At 41.2% G+C, this 15,527-nt stretch overlaps 1 protein-coding gene across 4 annotated transcripts; it reads right to left on the bottom strand.

The window, feature by feature from the left end:
* Positions 1-294: 294 nt before the first annotated feature.
* On the bottom strand, positions 295-13,978 carry LOC139561297 (leucine-rich repeat flightless-interacting protein 1-like). Of its 4 annotated transcripts, none has more exons than XM_071378297.1 (6): positions 13,702-13,976; positions 11,513-11,587; positions 9,062-9,103; positions 8,315-8,476; positions 5,620-5,703; positions 295-4,381 (listed from the first exon to the last, which is right to left on the bottom strand). In XM_071378297.1, the coding sequence occupies exons 1-6, from the start codon at positions 13,798-13,800 to the stop codon at positions 3,716-3,718; spliced, it is 1,128 nt and encodes a 375-aa protein (XP_071234398.1). In that variant the 5' UTR covers positions 13,801-13,976; the 3' UTR covers positions 295-3,715. The 4 variants fall into 4 exon arrangements, with proteins under 4 accessions (XP_071234398.1, XP_071234416.1, XP_071234407.1 ...); XM_071378315.1 differs by lacking the exon at positions 13,702-13,976 and adding an exon at positions 13,504-13,692; XM_071378306.1 differs by lacking the exon at positions 11,513-11,587 and having other exon boundaries at positions 13,702-13,978.
* Positions 13,979-15,527: the final 1,549 nt, after the last annotated feature.

Below are 15,527 nucleotides of genomic sequence, written 5' to 3'. Positions count from 1 at the left end.
GTAGCCTATATAATTTTCTAATGGTGTTCCAATATACAATTATAAAAAGCACTATATGCCCACTGGATTTCATTTCAAGTCTTGTTTTATCAAGCTTTTTATCCCAATGTGCATTTGCCCATGAATGCATATCCTGTATTGCAGTCCAAATGTCTTGTATGTTTACAAATTAAGTGCCTTTCTTATTGAATCCTTTACTTGTTGTTTGTATTTTCTATTCATGTGCAGTTTGATAATAAATCATTATTTAACGTGACAACAGAAAACAATGTAAGATGAAATAGAAGCACGTGGCGCTGTACAAAATATTTATTCTTTAAAAGAATAGAATTCATTCAAAAAATACATACTTTCTTATGATAATAAAGCATAAGCATTACCACTCACGAACATATGTTTTCCCCATATTTTTTTGTTGCCATTTTAGAACATAATATGATGCAGCAAACCCTGTCTGGAAGTGCAAATCACAAAACTAGTGCAAACTTACATTAGCAGAAGCATGCTGAAATAACACACACTTTGTGCCAAGACTGCTGAAAAACAACTTTTATATCAAAGACAGATGCTTTAAGAAAAAAATACCTAAATGTTCAAGATAAATTGTGACATCAAGGAGCATTAGAGATAAGACACATTACCGTTCATCAACATAACAGGTAGTATTGCACGTTTAGAAACCTCCCGAGTAAAGTACACATAGTGCATTCAGAAAGTATTCATACCCCTCGACTTTTTCCACATTTTCTTGTGTTACAGCCTGAATTTAAAATGGATTAAATTGAGATTGTGTCACAGATCTACACACAATACCCCATAACGTCAATTTGGAATTATGTTTTTATACATTTTTACAAATTATTTAAAAATGAAAAGCTGAAATGTCGAGTCAATAAGTATTCAACCCTTTTGTTATGGAAAGCCTAAATAGGTTCAGGAGTAAAAATGTGCGTAACAAATCAGATAATAAGTTGCATGGACTTGCAATAATAGTGTTCAACATGATTTAAAAAAATGACTACCCCATCTCCGAGAGCTACTTTAACCATATCTACATGTACATACTACCTCAATCAGCCTGACTAACCGGTGTCTGAAAGTAGCCTCGCTACTTTTATAGCCTCGCTACTGTATATAGTCTGTCTTTTTACTGTTGTTTAATTTCTTAACCTACCTATTGTTCACCTAATACCTTTTTTGCACTATTGGTTAGAGCCTGTAAGTAAGCATTTCACTGTAAGGTCTACACCTGTTGTATTCAGCGCACGTGACAAATAAACTTTGATTTGATTTCTGTACCCCACACATACAGATAATTGTAAGGTTGCTCAGTCAAGCAATTATTTTGAAGCACAGGTTCAACCACAAAGACCAGGGATGTTTTCCAATGGTTTGCAAAGGGCACCTATTGGTAGATGGGTAAAAAAGCAGACATTGAATATCCCTTTGATCATGGTGCAGTTATTACACTTTGGATGGTGTATCAATACACCCAATCACTACAAAAAGTACAGTCGCCCTTCCTAAGGAAAGTAAGGAAACCGCTCAGGGATTTCACCATGAAGCCAATGGTGATTTTAAAACAGTGACAGAGTTTAATGGCTGTGATAGGAGATAACTGAGGATGGATCAACAACATTGTAGTTACTCCACAATACTAACATAGATTACAAAGTGGAAAGAAGGTATCCTGTACAGAACAAACTAGGGAGTTTTTGGGGGATAAAAATAAACAGAATAGAGCTAAGCACAGGCAAAATCCTCCAGGAAAACTTGGTTACCTAAATTACAAGGCCAAATATACATGGGAGTTGCTTACCAAAAAACATTGAATGTTCCCGAGTGGCTTTGTTACAGTTTTCACTTAAATCGTCTTGAATGTCTACGGCAAGACTTGAAAATGGCAAGACTCGAAAATGGGTGTACAGCAATGATCAATAACCAACTTGACAGAGCTTGAAGAATTTTTTAAAAGAATAATGTGCAAATATTGTACAATCTAGGTGTGCAAATCTCTTAGAGGCTTACCCAGAAACTCACAGCTGTAATTGCTGCCAAAGGTGATTTTAACATGTATTGACTCAGGGGGTTGAATACTTATGTAAATTAGATATTTTTGTGTTTTATTTTCCAGTAATACAATGTTATTTAATTTTTTTTCCACTTTGACAGAGTATTTTGTGTAGATCGTTAACATAAATGACAATTAAATCCATTCCACTTTGTAACAACAAATGTGGAAAAAGTCAAGGTGTGTGAATACTTTCTGAAGACTATCTCCCGCAGAAACAGAAATTCAGGCAATAGAAACAGCATAGAAAACACAAATCACAAGTATCAAATTTAGGAATTATTTCAGTGTGTTTCAGTGTGCTTTCGAACTTGACATCCATTTAACCCCTACTACTAAGAGCTGCATTCTGACTTGAGATACACAAAGTCTAACACACAAAACCTAGTGTTGAAAGCATTGTAAGTTTTGCCCCCAAGTTCATTTCAAACGCAGTATCTGTTGAAAATGTTCAACAAGGTAAGGATTGGAAAACAGATCCATTCCATTTGACCTCGCTAGTGTCAAACATGGACAGGAATGTTGATAAAGGATGCGTCCCAAATTACACCCTATTCCGTTTATATTGCCCTGGTCAAAAGTAATGCACTAAAAAGGGAACAAGGTGCCTTTGGGACTATGCAAAAATCTCCTAAGAAGATTAATATGTTTATGTAACTCTTTCCAAGTCAAAAGATTATCCTCAGATTGTGTTAATGGTTATGGGTAGAGAGAAGAAAAACAAAAGATACATTGTCCAGCAATGCCAGATACAAAATAACATGTAAGGTCTACCAATTCAGTAGTTTCACTGCAACTGTGCAAACATGACCTGACAAGTAGCATGCAGTACTGTTACTGTACATATACATTATTATCAGGTATCCTTAAAGTTTTACTATTAAATGGAATGTCGTTACTTTTTCAATCATGCTAGTATCGTACTAAAGCTAGATTAAATTCAGTAAATGTATTACATCTTTCAAGTTAATCTTCCATATTCATAAAATGCATTAAGGTGAGCCAGGAAAGGCACCAAGTCCTTCTTGTAGATCAAATTAAATGTCCCTGTGAAGGCCAGTGAGGCAGTGAAAACATTATGGTTTTATACCCATACATGGAATTATTCAAATATATAGTAGCTAGCTCCTTGGCTGCCTGCTATTGTGATTACAATCTTGCCAGCGTCTAAACTTATAAGAGCATAAAAACAACTATAATCGTCTTAATCTACGAATCACATAGTTTCCCTGTTTAGAATGCAAGAGGTCTGACATATCTGATCGTTCAGTGTACGCAAACAGTCTTGTGTGATTATCAGTCACTAAGAAACAGAGGGAGGTCATTTGCCTTTTGTCCCGAACAGCAGGGGGGGGGGACACCTAAGTGCAACCTTGCAAGTCGTGCCAAACATGCTGAGGGAGAGAGATTGGCTTTAGAGTTGTCTGTAGACATGACTGGAATTCCACCCTGCCTGGTAGCATTAAGACAACTCCCAATATTGACTCTACCCTTCTATAGGTGTAAATGGAGAGTACAGGTCCAAGAACATAAGACGTAATAAAAAAATGGATGCACGTAAGTCGCGTCGAATAAAAGCGACGGAGCGAGAGCAGTGATCTCAGAGAAGATTTGATCCTTCGTAGCACAACAGTTCTGCAGCTCTTACGACAGAATGCAAGATTCATTGGGGTTTTTGATGCTCTTGAGTTCGTTGCCATTCGACGGATCTCCCTCATCATCTACTGGGGATGCATCATCATGGGGCAGCCTTGGCCCGTCACCCTCTTCCAGCTCAGGCATGTCAGCGCAGGCGTCTTCGTAGGCGCTGATGCTGTCTGTGTCATTGTTCCTGTCGGGGGAGAGGTCACGCCCGTTCTCCTCCTGATTGCTCCCGGGGGTCTGGCTACCGAGTGCCAACGGCCCAAAGGTCTTGTTGACTATCTTTGTGAACTTGGTGAAGCTGTCCTGTGCCCCATCTGCTACGTCCTCAGAGGACACCAGCCGGGCAACGTGGAGAGGAGAGGGCCGGGTCGGACTGTCAGAAGGCTGCTCCCTCCTCCCCTTTTTGAAGAAGGAAGCGAGCAGCCCCCCAGTGCTGGTCTCAGATGATAGCCCGTTGTTGGGCCCGAGGCTCTCACTGTCCAATCGGATAATAGAGAGAGGCGCATCTTGGCGAGAATTGTCCTCATCCCTTGGTGCATCCCTGATTTGTTCCTGTGCTTCCTTTTTGATTTTCATCTCTTGGGCTTGTTGTCTAGCCATCTCATCTTCCCTCTCCTGCTCCTTGACAAGTGTGTACACTGGGACTGCTGATATGGTGTTCCTCTCCTGTGGAACAGTATGATATAACAGCTATATTAATAATGTTCACATCAGGGTTGTGTCCCAAATGGCACCCTATTCCCTATATGGTGTACTACCTTTGACCTAGCTCTGGTCAAAAGTAGTGCAATATATAGGGAATAGGGTGTCATTTGGGACACAAAACTGTACAGACCTAAGTACAGCAGGGAAACAGGAAGAACATTTACATTTTGATTTTCATACTGTACAACCGGATATAAAATGTCAAGGCTAGAAGTGGGTGATATGAAAACTAGATTCAACAAGTACAGTCATATAATGCTGCTATTACAAATATGAGTCCAAATCTCTGTCAAATTCATTGTATAGCCTCGTCTCTGGTACATCTTGTGCTACATTGTATCAATACATTCATAGCTTTATTTGCAGGGCTTGAGGCATTGGCTGGGAAAGTAGCCAGGCCAATTGTCACGTTACCGTTTCCTGATTGCAATAGGAAACAGGCAAACACTGGACTTACCCAACCACAAGTCCATGCTGATGATCAGATTACCAAAATATTACAACCAAGGTCTCTCAGTCAATGCAAAAATGTTTTTGTTTGAAAATCTACTGAGGTTTCTTAAAGTGAGGAGGATATAGAATATAGAGACAGCTAGGTCATATTGTTGAGCTCTTCTTAGGGGTTTAAATTGCAAACAGGCAACTCCCTTCTAATCTGCCTCAAGCCTCAGTAGCAGATAACCAGATAAATGGACTGTGATAGGGATGCGGGTTGAACCCTGAGGGAAATTTGTCCATCTTATATTTTGCTGTGTGCTGCTCTCTTTAGATTAGAGTACAAAATGTACTCCACAGGACTTTAGTCAACAGGTAGCAAGTATAACTTTATCAAACATATCTAATTTTATAGGCTTTGGGCCAGAACAAATATCTGTCAATCATTTAAATTGCCCTACTTTAGGAATAATAATGCGCACGCACACACACACAGAGTGAGAATAACAGGTATGGTGGGAGGTTGTCCCCCAGGCTGGAATTTCCCAGCAGCTGAAACACTTCATTCTGTCAAATTCAGCAAAGCACAGTTGAGCTGAAAGAACAAGAGAACACTCCCCTGACAAACGAAAGAGTTACGCAACTAACCAGAGCTGGCATGCAGCAACAAGCCATTAGTCACTCTTTATGCCTAAAACCAGGAAGCCTGCTGTACTTGTGTCTCTCTATGATTATGTAAGCCCATCCTCCTCATCCCCCATTACCTCTTTTAGCCTCTCCACCTCCTGCATCAGAGAACTGACAATGTCCTCCAACTTCCTCTTAGCCTCTTTCTCTCGCTCCAACTCCTACAAGTGCAGAGAGACACGTTAGCAGCGTCAGTCCATTTATGACCCATTAGATCAATTCAGCGGAGGGTAGTGAAGTGTTTTAGAGCAGTGGTTCTTAAACGGTGGGTTGGGTCACAGGAAATTGGACATTCCTACTGGAGCATTGCGTTGCTCCACGAGGACCTTTTTACATGTACAGTGCCTTCGGAAAGTATTCAGACCCCTTGACTTTTTCCGCACTTTGTTGTTACAGCCTTATTCTAAAATGTATTAAATAAATACAAACCCTAGGCAATCTACACACAATACCCCATAATGACAAAGAAAAAACAGTTTTCAAAATTGTTGCAAATGAATTACAAATAAAAAACAAAAATACCTTATTTACATAAGTATTCAGACCCTTTGCTATGAGACTCGAAATTGAGCTGAGGTGCATCCTGTTTCCATTGATCATCCTTGAGATGTTTCTACAACTTGATTGGAGTCCACCTGTTGTAAATTCAATAGAATGGACATGATTTGGAAAGGCACACACCTGTCTATATAAGGTCCCACAGTTGACAGTGCATGTAAGAGAAAAAAAAAACAAGCCAGGAGGTCGAAGGAATTATTCCGTAGAGCTCCGAGACAGCATTGTGTCGAGGCACAGATCTGGGGAAGGGTACCAAAAAATGTTTGCTGCTTTGAAGGTCCCCAAGACCACAGTGGCCTCTATCATTCTTAAATGGTAGAAGTTTGGAACCACCAAGATTCTTCCTAGAGCTGGCCGCCTGGCCAAACTGAGCAATCGGGGGAGAAGGGCCTTGGTCAGGGACGTAACCAGGAACCTGATGGTCAGACGGAAGCCACTCTTCAGTAAAAGGCACATGACAGACTGCTTGCAGTTTGCCAAAGGCACCTAAAGACTCTCAGATGATGAGAAACAAGATTCTCTGGTCTGATGAAACCAAGATTGAACTCTTTGGCCTGAATGCCAAGCGTCACGTCTGGAGGAAACCTGGCACCATCCATGCGGTGAAGCATGGTGGTGGCAGCATCATGCTGTGGGGATGTTTTTCAGCGGCCGGGACTGGGAGACTAATCAGGATCGAGGGAAAGGTGAACGGGGCAAAGTACAGAGAGATCCTTGATGAAAACCTGGTCCAGAGCGTTCAGGACCTCAGACTGGGGCAAAGGTTCACATTCCAACAGGACAACGACCCTAAGCACCTAGCCAAGATAACACAGGTGTGGCTTCGGGACAAGTCTCTGAATGTCCTTGAGTGGCCCAGCCAGACCCCGCACTTGAACCCGAATGAACATCTTGTAGAGACCTAAAAAATAGCTGCGCAGCAAAACCTCTCATCCAACCTGACAGAGCTTATGAGGATCTGCAGAGAAGAATGGGAGAAACTCCTCAAATACAGGTGTGCCAAGCTTGTAACACCATACCCAAGAAGACTTTAGCCTGTAATCGCCGCAAAAAGGTGCTTCAACAAAGTACTGACTAAAGCGTCTGAATACTTAAACTGCCGTTAAAAAGTTTGGGGTCACTTAGAAATACCTTGTTTTTGAAAGAAAAGCACATTTTTGTTCATTAAAATAACATGAAATGTATCAGAAATACAGTGTAGACATTGTTAATGTTAGAAATTACCATTGTAGCTGGAAATGGCTGATTTTTAATGGAATATCTACATAGGCATATAGAGGCCCATTATCAGCAACCACCACTCCTGTGTTCCAATGGCACGTTGTGTTAGCTAATCCAAGTTTGTCATTTTAAAAGGCTAATTGATCATTAGAAAACCCTTTTGCAATTGTGTTAGCACAGCTGAAAACTGTTGTTCTAATTAAAGAAGCAATAAAACTGGCCTTCTTTAGACTAGTTGAGTATCTTGAGCATCAGCATTTGTGGGTTCGATTACAGGGTCAAAATGGTCAGAAACAAAGAACTTTCTTCTGAAACTCTTCAGTCTATTCTTGTCCTGAGAAATTAAGTCTATTCCATGCGACAAATTGCCAGGAAACTGAAGATCTCTTTAGATTTTCTTTCAAAAACAAGGACATTTCTATGTGAACCCAAACTTGTGAATGGTAGTGTATGCAAATGTGATATTTCATTTTTTTGTTTTTTATAAAATTAGCAAAAAATTATTTAAAAAAAACTGTTTTTCCTTGTCATTCAGGAGTATTGTGCGTAGATTGGTGAGGCAAAAAAACGATTTTATACATTTTTGAATAAGGTTGTAACATAACAAAATGTAGAAAAATACAATGGGTCTGAATACTTTCCGAAGGCACTGTATATTACATGTACATTCCATTTTGGCAATTTATCCAGAGAAACATACCAACCTTTAGCAGAATGCACTGACTGTAAGACAACCACATATCACAGTTATCGCAAGGGAAAACATTCCTCAATAAATTTGTCTATAAGCTATTTTTAGAGCGATGACCCTACCCTTTAGCCTCTCGGAATATGGCTTTAGCCGATTCATGGCTAGAAAGGAATGAGTGCGTCCCAAATGGCACCCTATTCACTATATAGTGCACTCTCACTATAGGCGCTGGTCAAAAGTAGTAAACTATGTAGGGAACAGGGTGCCATTGGGAAGCATCTAGTGTGTATGACTAGGTGTACCATGGTGGCATGGCTGGCCTCTCTCTGGGCCTCGGCCAGCATCTCCTCGGCCCCCTCCAGGGCGTCCTGCAGAACGTCCACCTGGAACAACAGAGTCTCCCGCTGTAGCTCCAGCCCACGCAGCTCCTGCAACACATCGTCGTAGCTCGCCTGCAGGTCATTCTGCATGAGATATGTATTCATTAGTCATATCAGTGGGAAGCTTGAGCAATGTATACACAGGCATATCAGCTTCATATGGCTAAGAGAAAAATTCTCTGTCCCAAATGGCATCCTATTCCCTTTATAGTGTACTACTTTTGACAAAAGTGAATAGGGTACCATTTGGATCTCAGACAAACAATATACATTAGGCATGACAGTGTGCAGCTTCATCTAATCACACTAGCAACAACGGTGGTTTAATTAACATGTGATTTGTTCGTCAGCTGTTGGGTAATGATGTCATTGTTTTGATAGCTATTTCTGGCCCATGGTCATTCTTATCTGCGTCATACCAGGGTTTTTGTCTTCTTTATATGGCAAAGTTACTGGCATTACAACACACAATCGAACTGGAGCAAAGTTATTTCTAATATATTTCTGGGTTATTTGGTGTTAGCTTCATAAAGAGTGTGCACCCTTTGAATATGCAGCACAGGCTGTGAGAATGTCTAGTTTGACATCCAGTAGAACTGGTTACACTGCTAAAATATTTAAAAAGTTATCCTGCAAAACATCATTAAAACAGCTTGTGCAGATAATCACCATCTCAGGGAGTTCCATCAGTTCCTGATCTTCCTCAGACTGCTGAAATAACCAAGACAAAGGTAAGTGTCAACAAGACTCATCAACAAGTAATATATGAAAAGTTAGAGCATACTCAGTACATTTAATAACAGTGATAGAATCAGAAGTAATCATGTTTAAATGACAGACCATATTAGGCCAGCGTCCGAAATGGCACCCTATTCCCTATATAGTGCACTACTTTTGACCAGAGCCCTATGGGGAATAGAATGGCATTTAGGCCGCAAACCTAATTACGCCAGTAGCTTCAGGCCATTTCCATGTAAAAGGATCCATGAGCACCAACATGTGAAGTTCATAGGAGCACATCAAATTTGGTGTCAAATGAAAGCTACCCAGTGTTCTAAGGCACTGCATCTCGGTGCAAGAGACGTCACTACATTCACTGGGTCAATTCCAGGCTGTATCACATCCGGCCGTGATTGGGAGTCCCATAGGACGGCGCACAATTGGCCCAGCGTCTTCCAGGTTTGGCCGGGGTAGGCCGTCATTGTAAATAAGAATTTGTTCTTAACTGACTTGCCTAGATAAATAAAAAGGTTAAATTTAAAAAATGTTAATTAAATTCTCCAGGCACCACTACTCTCCTGTTAATGTCACCTATCCCGGCTCTTACTGACACCTACCCATGAGGCCCCTCTCTTTCCATTTACTGTAACCAGCGAACTCACCCAACGAGCACCGACCGACACCGGTCCATGGACGTTGAGAAGTAGTTGAAATTTAGTCAGTTCAAATTTCAACCAATCATAGACATCTATGTATCACCAGCTTGACAATGCAAATAGTCTGGGCAGCCATTTGATTAGCTGTTCAGGAGTCTTACGGCTTAGGGGAAGAAAATGTTAAGAAGCCTCTTGGACCTAGACTTGGCTCCGGTACCGCTTGCCATGCAGTAGCAGAGAGAACAGTCTATAACTAGGGTGGCTAGAGTCTTTGACCATTTTTATGGCCTTCCTCTGACACTGCCTGGTATAGAGGTCCTGGATGGCAGGAAGCTTGGCCCCAGTGATGTACTGGGCCGTACGCACTACCCTCTGTAGTGCCTTGCGGTCTGAAGCCGAGCAGTTGCCATACCAGGCAGTGACGCAACCAGTTAGGATGCCCTCGATGGTGCAGCTGTAGAACTGTTTGAGGATCTGAGAACCCATGCCAAATCAGTCAATTTAAATAAATTAATTAGGCCCTAATGTAATGGATTTCACATGACTGAATACAGATATACATCAGTTGGTCACAGATAGCTTAAAAAAAAGGTAGGGGCATGGATCAGAAAACCAGTCAGTATCTGGTGTGACCACCATTTGCCTCATGCTTCGCATAGAGTTGATCAGGCTGTTGATTGTGGCCTGTGGAATATTGTCCCACTCCTCTTCAAGGGCTGTGCGAAGTTGCCGGATATTTGTGGGAACTGGTCCACGCTGTCATACACGTCGATCCAGAGCATCCCAAACATGCTCAATGGGTGACATGTCTGGTGAGTATGCAGGCCATGGAAAAACTGGGACATGTACAGATCCTTGCAACATCAAATCAAAGTTTATTTGTCACATGCTCCGAATACAACAGGTATACAGTAAAATGGGGCTGTGCATGATCATGCTGAAACATGAGGTGATGGGGGATGAATGGCATGACAATGGACCTCAGGATCTCGTCACGGTATTACCATCGATAAAATACAATTGTGTTTGTTGTCGGTAGCTTATGCCTGCCCATACCATAACCACAACTTCACCATGGGGCACTCTGTTCAACATTGACATCAGAAAACCACTCGCCCACACAACGCTATACACGTGGTCTGCGGTTGTGAGGCTGGTTGGACGTACTGACAAATCGTCTAAAACAACGTTGGAGGGGGCTTATGGTTGAGAAATTAACATTCAATTATCTAGCAAAGTTGATCAACAACTTTGATGGGCATTCCTTCAGTCAGTATGCCAATTGCACGCTCCCTCAAAACTTGAGACATCTGTGGCATTGTGTTGTGTGACAAAACTGCACATTTTAGAGTGGCATTCTATTGTCCCCAGCACAAGGTGCACCTGTGTAATGATCATGCTGTTAAATCAGCTTCTTGATATACCCTGTCTGGTGGATGGCAAAGGAGAAATGCTCACTAACAGGGATGTAAACAAATTTGTGCACACAATTTTAGAGAAATAAGCTTTTTGTGCACATGAAACATTTCTGGGATCTTTTATTTCAGCTCATGAAACATGGGACCAACACTTTACATGTTGCATTTATATTTTTGTTCAGTGTACTCCTTGTGTATAGAGTTGTAATGTTTGTTTAACTTTGCAATCAATGGTTTTGTTTGGCATACATCTAAATGTGAAAACTTGAGTCTCTGCATCATTCTGTTAGCATGGAATTGCCCTTCATCCATTACACTTATTATACCTGACTCCCACTTCTCCTCTTGAGGGTCCCCCCTCTGCTGTCACTGTGCGTCAGACGCCTGGTCGAACTCTCCGTCTGACAAAGGAACAAAAATACATCTCAGGCAGAGCCATAATAGAGTGGCGAGGAGAAGCTCCGACGATCCTTCGTGCCAGGAAATAAAATTGTCAATAATTGTAGCCATTGGCGCTCTGTAGAGTTGCTATTTTCTCGTTGTAAGTTAAATTGTTAAATTGCATTACTCATTATACTCATTATACTAATAATGTCTGATTTAATCACCAAATACGGTAGTCAGTTTAAAAAGGTTAAGGGTACAAGACTGTACATATCTGGCTGTTTTGGCAAAATCACTAGATATCCAGTCGAGCCAAGCGGGGAGAGGATGCCTGTTGTCACAGTTCCAAGACCAGTCAGAAACCAATTGATCTCAAAACTGAACTTCGATCCGCGTTAACTAGCAGATATCCTTCGCCACCGTCGTCATATGACAGATATCTTGAACCAATCATGACTATTCAACAAAATAAAACGATAAATAACTTTCACGTTTCTTAGTAACATGATTGTATAACTAGCAAAGTTGTTTAGACGTTGAGGGTGCCGTATTTATGAAGTTTGGAAATAAGGACAAACTAGCATAGTTCAGCTAGCCAGCTTGTTTAGCCAGGGAAAACGAGCTCCGCCCTAGTACGCAGCTGGGCGCACTAGGCTAATTTAGGATACTTTATGCACTGATATCAGGAGCTAGAGACTGAAACGAATGAATCATATTTAAGGAGCGTGAATCGATATTATAGAGTGGTGAAGAGGAGTCTACCAAGTCTGGATGCAATTTCACCATACATTTTCTTTATTCAGGGTTCACTCAAATCGTTTCAATATTGACAGTTACAGCTGATTTCGGGATTGTATGTTTACAAAAGCGTGAGGGAATAACTGTTTGCACCTTTTTACATTGTTCCCACATCCAATAGTCAGCTGGTATATGTTAAGATGGTTTAGCAGGTCCATCAATAAAATCTATACCATCCCCAAGCCTTTTAAACAAAGTGAAGAGCAAGCTATATGATGCCGGATGCTTATTTTACAGATAGGTATGAGGTCTCCAGTGATGCTCAATCGAATGAGTGTTCTGCTATTGAAAATTAGCCTACATGTTATCACATACTTACATATATTTAGGGTTAAGGCTAGATCATGATGCGGGAGGATTGTTTTACAGATGGATTCATGAATGATGCTCTATCAAATGAGTGGGCTATTGCTACTGTTTAATAGCCTAGGCTACATGTCAACGCATCATTTACATTCATAGAGCATATGGATAGAAACATGGATTTCAGGCAAACCTCTAGGTCCAGTTCTTATGGACTGTAGGTATACCAATAAGAAAATAAGAAAATAAACGTATGATGAACTACTGATGACTGAATTCTAACTACATTAGTCATGCAATGTGTCATCCCTATTCTATGTACACCGTAAGGAAGCAGCCATACTTTTATTTTTTTTTACTTGTGCCCTAATGGGATAGACACTAGACAGAGATTATGAGAATAAGACATTTTTCTCTGGCGTTTAATAAGTAGCAAGCTAAACATAAGGCTATTCAGATGTGCATCGTTTGGTTACAATCAGGGCCTGACTACCGCTTTTAGAGCCCCGGTGCACCAACCTAGTCTGCATTTATCAATGTGCCATAAGGTAGCCTGATTTCAGATGAGTCCATGTAGACTAAACAGGATTATGAGGGAAATTATTATTCTTGCAAACCATATTTAATCGTTTATAAACGTTTTAAATGAACTATTATATTTATCGGACAATCCACAAGAATCACATTATGTGTAACCGTATTCAATGTAACACCACATGCTACAGTAACACTGGGATGAGAGTCGAAATGAAAATGAGCAGTAGGGTACACAGTAGGGTTAAAAACCACAAAGTAAACAAACACCTAAAAATATAAACAGGCAGTGGCTTACTGTAAAAAGATGAATCTTCTCGACTGTAACCACTAGTAATGTTGCCAAGGCTAAGCTTCAATTGGCTAAACTTCAATGTTAGTAGGATATGCTACAATCTCAAATTACTCAATAAAAAATAGATAATTGAGAAAATAGATTGTATGCCTCATGTAAATGTCGCATTAAACAAAGACGACGTGATTTCTCGACGCTCACCTCCTTGATAATGTTACGAAGTGACTCATCCTCGCTCACTCCCCGAGAAAGCGTCCTTTTCCTCGGTGACCCAGCTCTTTCCAATGTCCCGGAATGCATTTTTCTAGTAGCCTACGATACGCAAAAAAATATTAATACTGTTCTTAACAACTAGATTAAATGAGTGCAGTCAACAAACTGCGAAAGTTATCTTGACTCAGAAAACGTTCAGGAGGCAACCCTAAAGGCAACACAGACAAACAGGTTCCGCCCACGTTACAGTTTTGTTAACCTTCGCCCACAATCAGGGAGCCAGTTCATTCTGTCGCGATATCTTCATCCACACCACACAAAACATTACTCGGGTGTGTTGACTGAAAAAGCAAGCTGATATCTACCGCTCAAACATGAACATGTAACAGTAACCTAATCAAAACAGTTCTGTAGGAATGAGGTTTGTGCAGTAGGCCTAATACATTATCACAGCATATTGTTTTTTTGCCTGGCTTGCCAATATTCTTCTCCTCAGACCATATTATAAAATCAAACTTTATTTGTCACATGCGCCGAATACAAGTGTAGACCTTACCGTGAAATGCTTACTTACAAGCCATTAACCAACAGTGCAGTTCAAGAAAGAGTTAATAAAATATTTACAAAATAAAGTAAAGTAAAAAATTATAAAAAGTAACACAATAAAATAACAATAATGAAGCTATATACAGGGGGTACCGGTTCCGGAGTCAATGTGCGAGGGTACAGGTTAGTCGAGGTCATTTGTACATGTAGGTAGGGGTGAAGTGACTATGCATAGATAATAAACAGCGAGTATGAAGTGTACAAAACAAATGGGGGGGGGGGGGGGGGGGTGTTAAGGAGCCATTTGGTTCAAGACTTGGCTCCAGTACCTCTTGCCATGCGGTAGCAGAGAAAACAGACTATGACTTGGGTGACTGGAGTCTCTGACAATTTTTTGGGCTTTCCTCTGACACTGCCTACTATATAGGTCCTGGATGGCAGGAAGCTTGGCCCTAGTGATGTACTGGGCCGTACGCACTACCCTCTGTAGCGCCTTACAGTCATATGCAAAGCAGTTGCCATACCAGGCAGTGATGCAACTGTTCAGGATGCGCTCGATGGTGCAGCTGTAGAACTTTTTGAGGATCTGGAGACCCATGCCAAGTCTTTCAGTCTTCTGAGGGAGAGGTTGTTGTCCTGGCACCACACTGCCAGGTCTCTGACCTCCTCCCTATAGGCTGTCTCATCGTTGTTGGTGATCAGGCCTACCACTGTTGTGTCGTCAGCAAACTTAATGATGGTGTTGGAGTTGTGTTTGGCCACGCAGTCGTGGGTAAACAGAGAGTACAGGAGGGGACTAAGTACACACCCCTGACGGGCCCCAGTGTTGAGGATCAGCGTGGCAGACGTGTTGTTGCCTACCCTTACCACCTGGGGGCAGCCCGTCAGGAAGTCCAGGATCCAGTTGCAGAGGGAGGTGTTTAGTCCCAGGGTCCTTAGCTTAGTGATGAGCTTCGTGGGCACTATGGTGTTGAACACTGAGCTGTAGTCAATGAACAGCATTCTCACATAGGTGTTCTTATGTCAATACTTAAGCTTTGATAACAAAATAGACCAGTTGGTGTAACAATTGTGAGGCACAGCTGAGCATAAATATAAATAATTAACTTTATTTTATTTTTTACTGGACTGATGGTACTTGCATCATGTTGGACTGATGGTCATGGTGCTTTCAAGACAACTGGGAAGGGGGTCAAATCATGACGTCATTGAACTTCAGGTCGGAAAGTCTGAGCTCTAGAAAGATGCCCGGGTTTCCGAGAGTTCGC

Source organism: Salvelinus alpinus, chromosome 2 (assembly GCF_045679555.1).
Source record: "Salvelinus alpinus chromosome 2, SLU_Salpinus.1, whole genome shotgun sequence".
NCBI lineage: Eukaryota > Metazoa > Chordata > Actinopteri > Salmoniformes > Salmonidae > Salvelinus > Salvelinus alpinus.
Note: the sequence above shows the minus strand (reverse complement) of the source record. Positions and strands in the feature narration are given on the sequence as shown.

Excerpts from the sequence above, each read along its gene's own strand:
- LOC139561297 (XM_071378297.1), bottom strand. The coding sequence starts at position 13,800 with ATGCATTCCGGGACATTGGAAAGAGCTGGGTCACCGAGGAAAAGGACG. Across the intron at positions 9,104-11,512 it reads AGAGGAGAAGTGGGAGTCAG|CAGTCTGAGGAAGATCAGGA; the intron begins GTATAATAAGTG and ends TGGTTATTTCAG. Across the intron at positions 8,477-9,061 it reads TGATGGAACTCCCTGAGATG|AATGACCTGCAGGCGAGCTA; the intron begins GTGATTATCTGC and ends TATCTCATGCAG.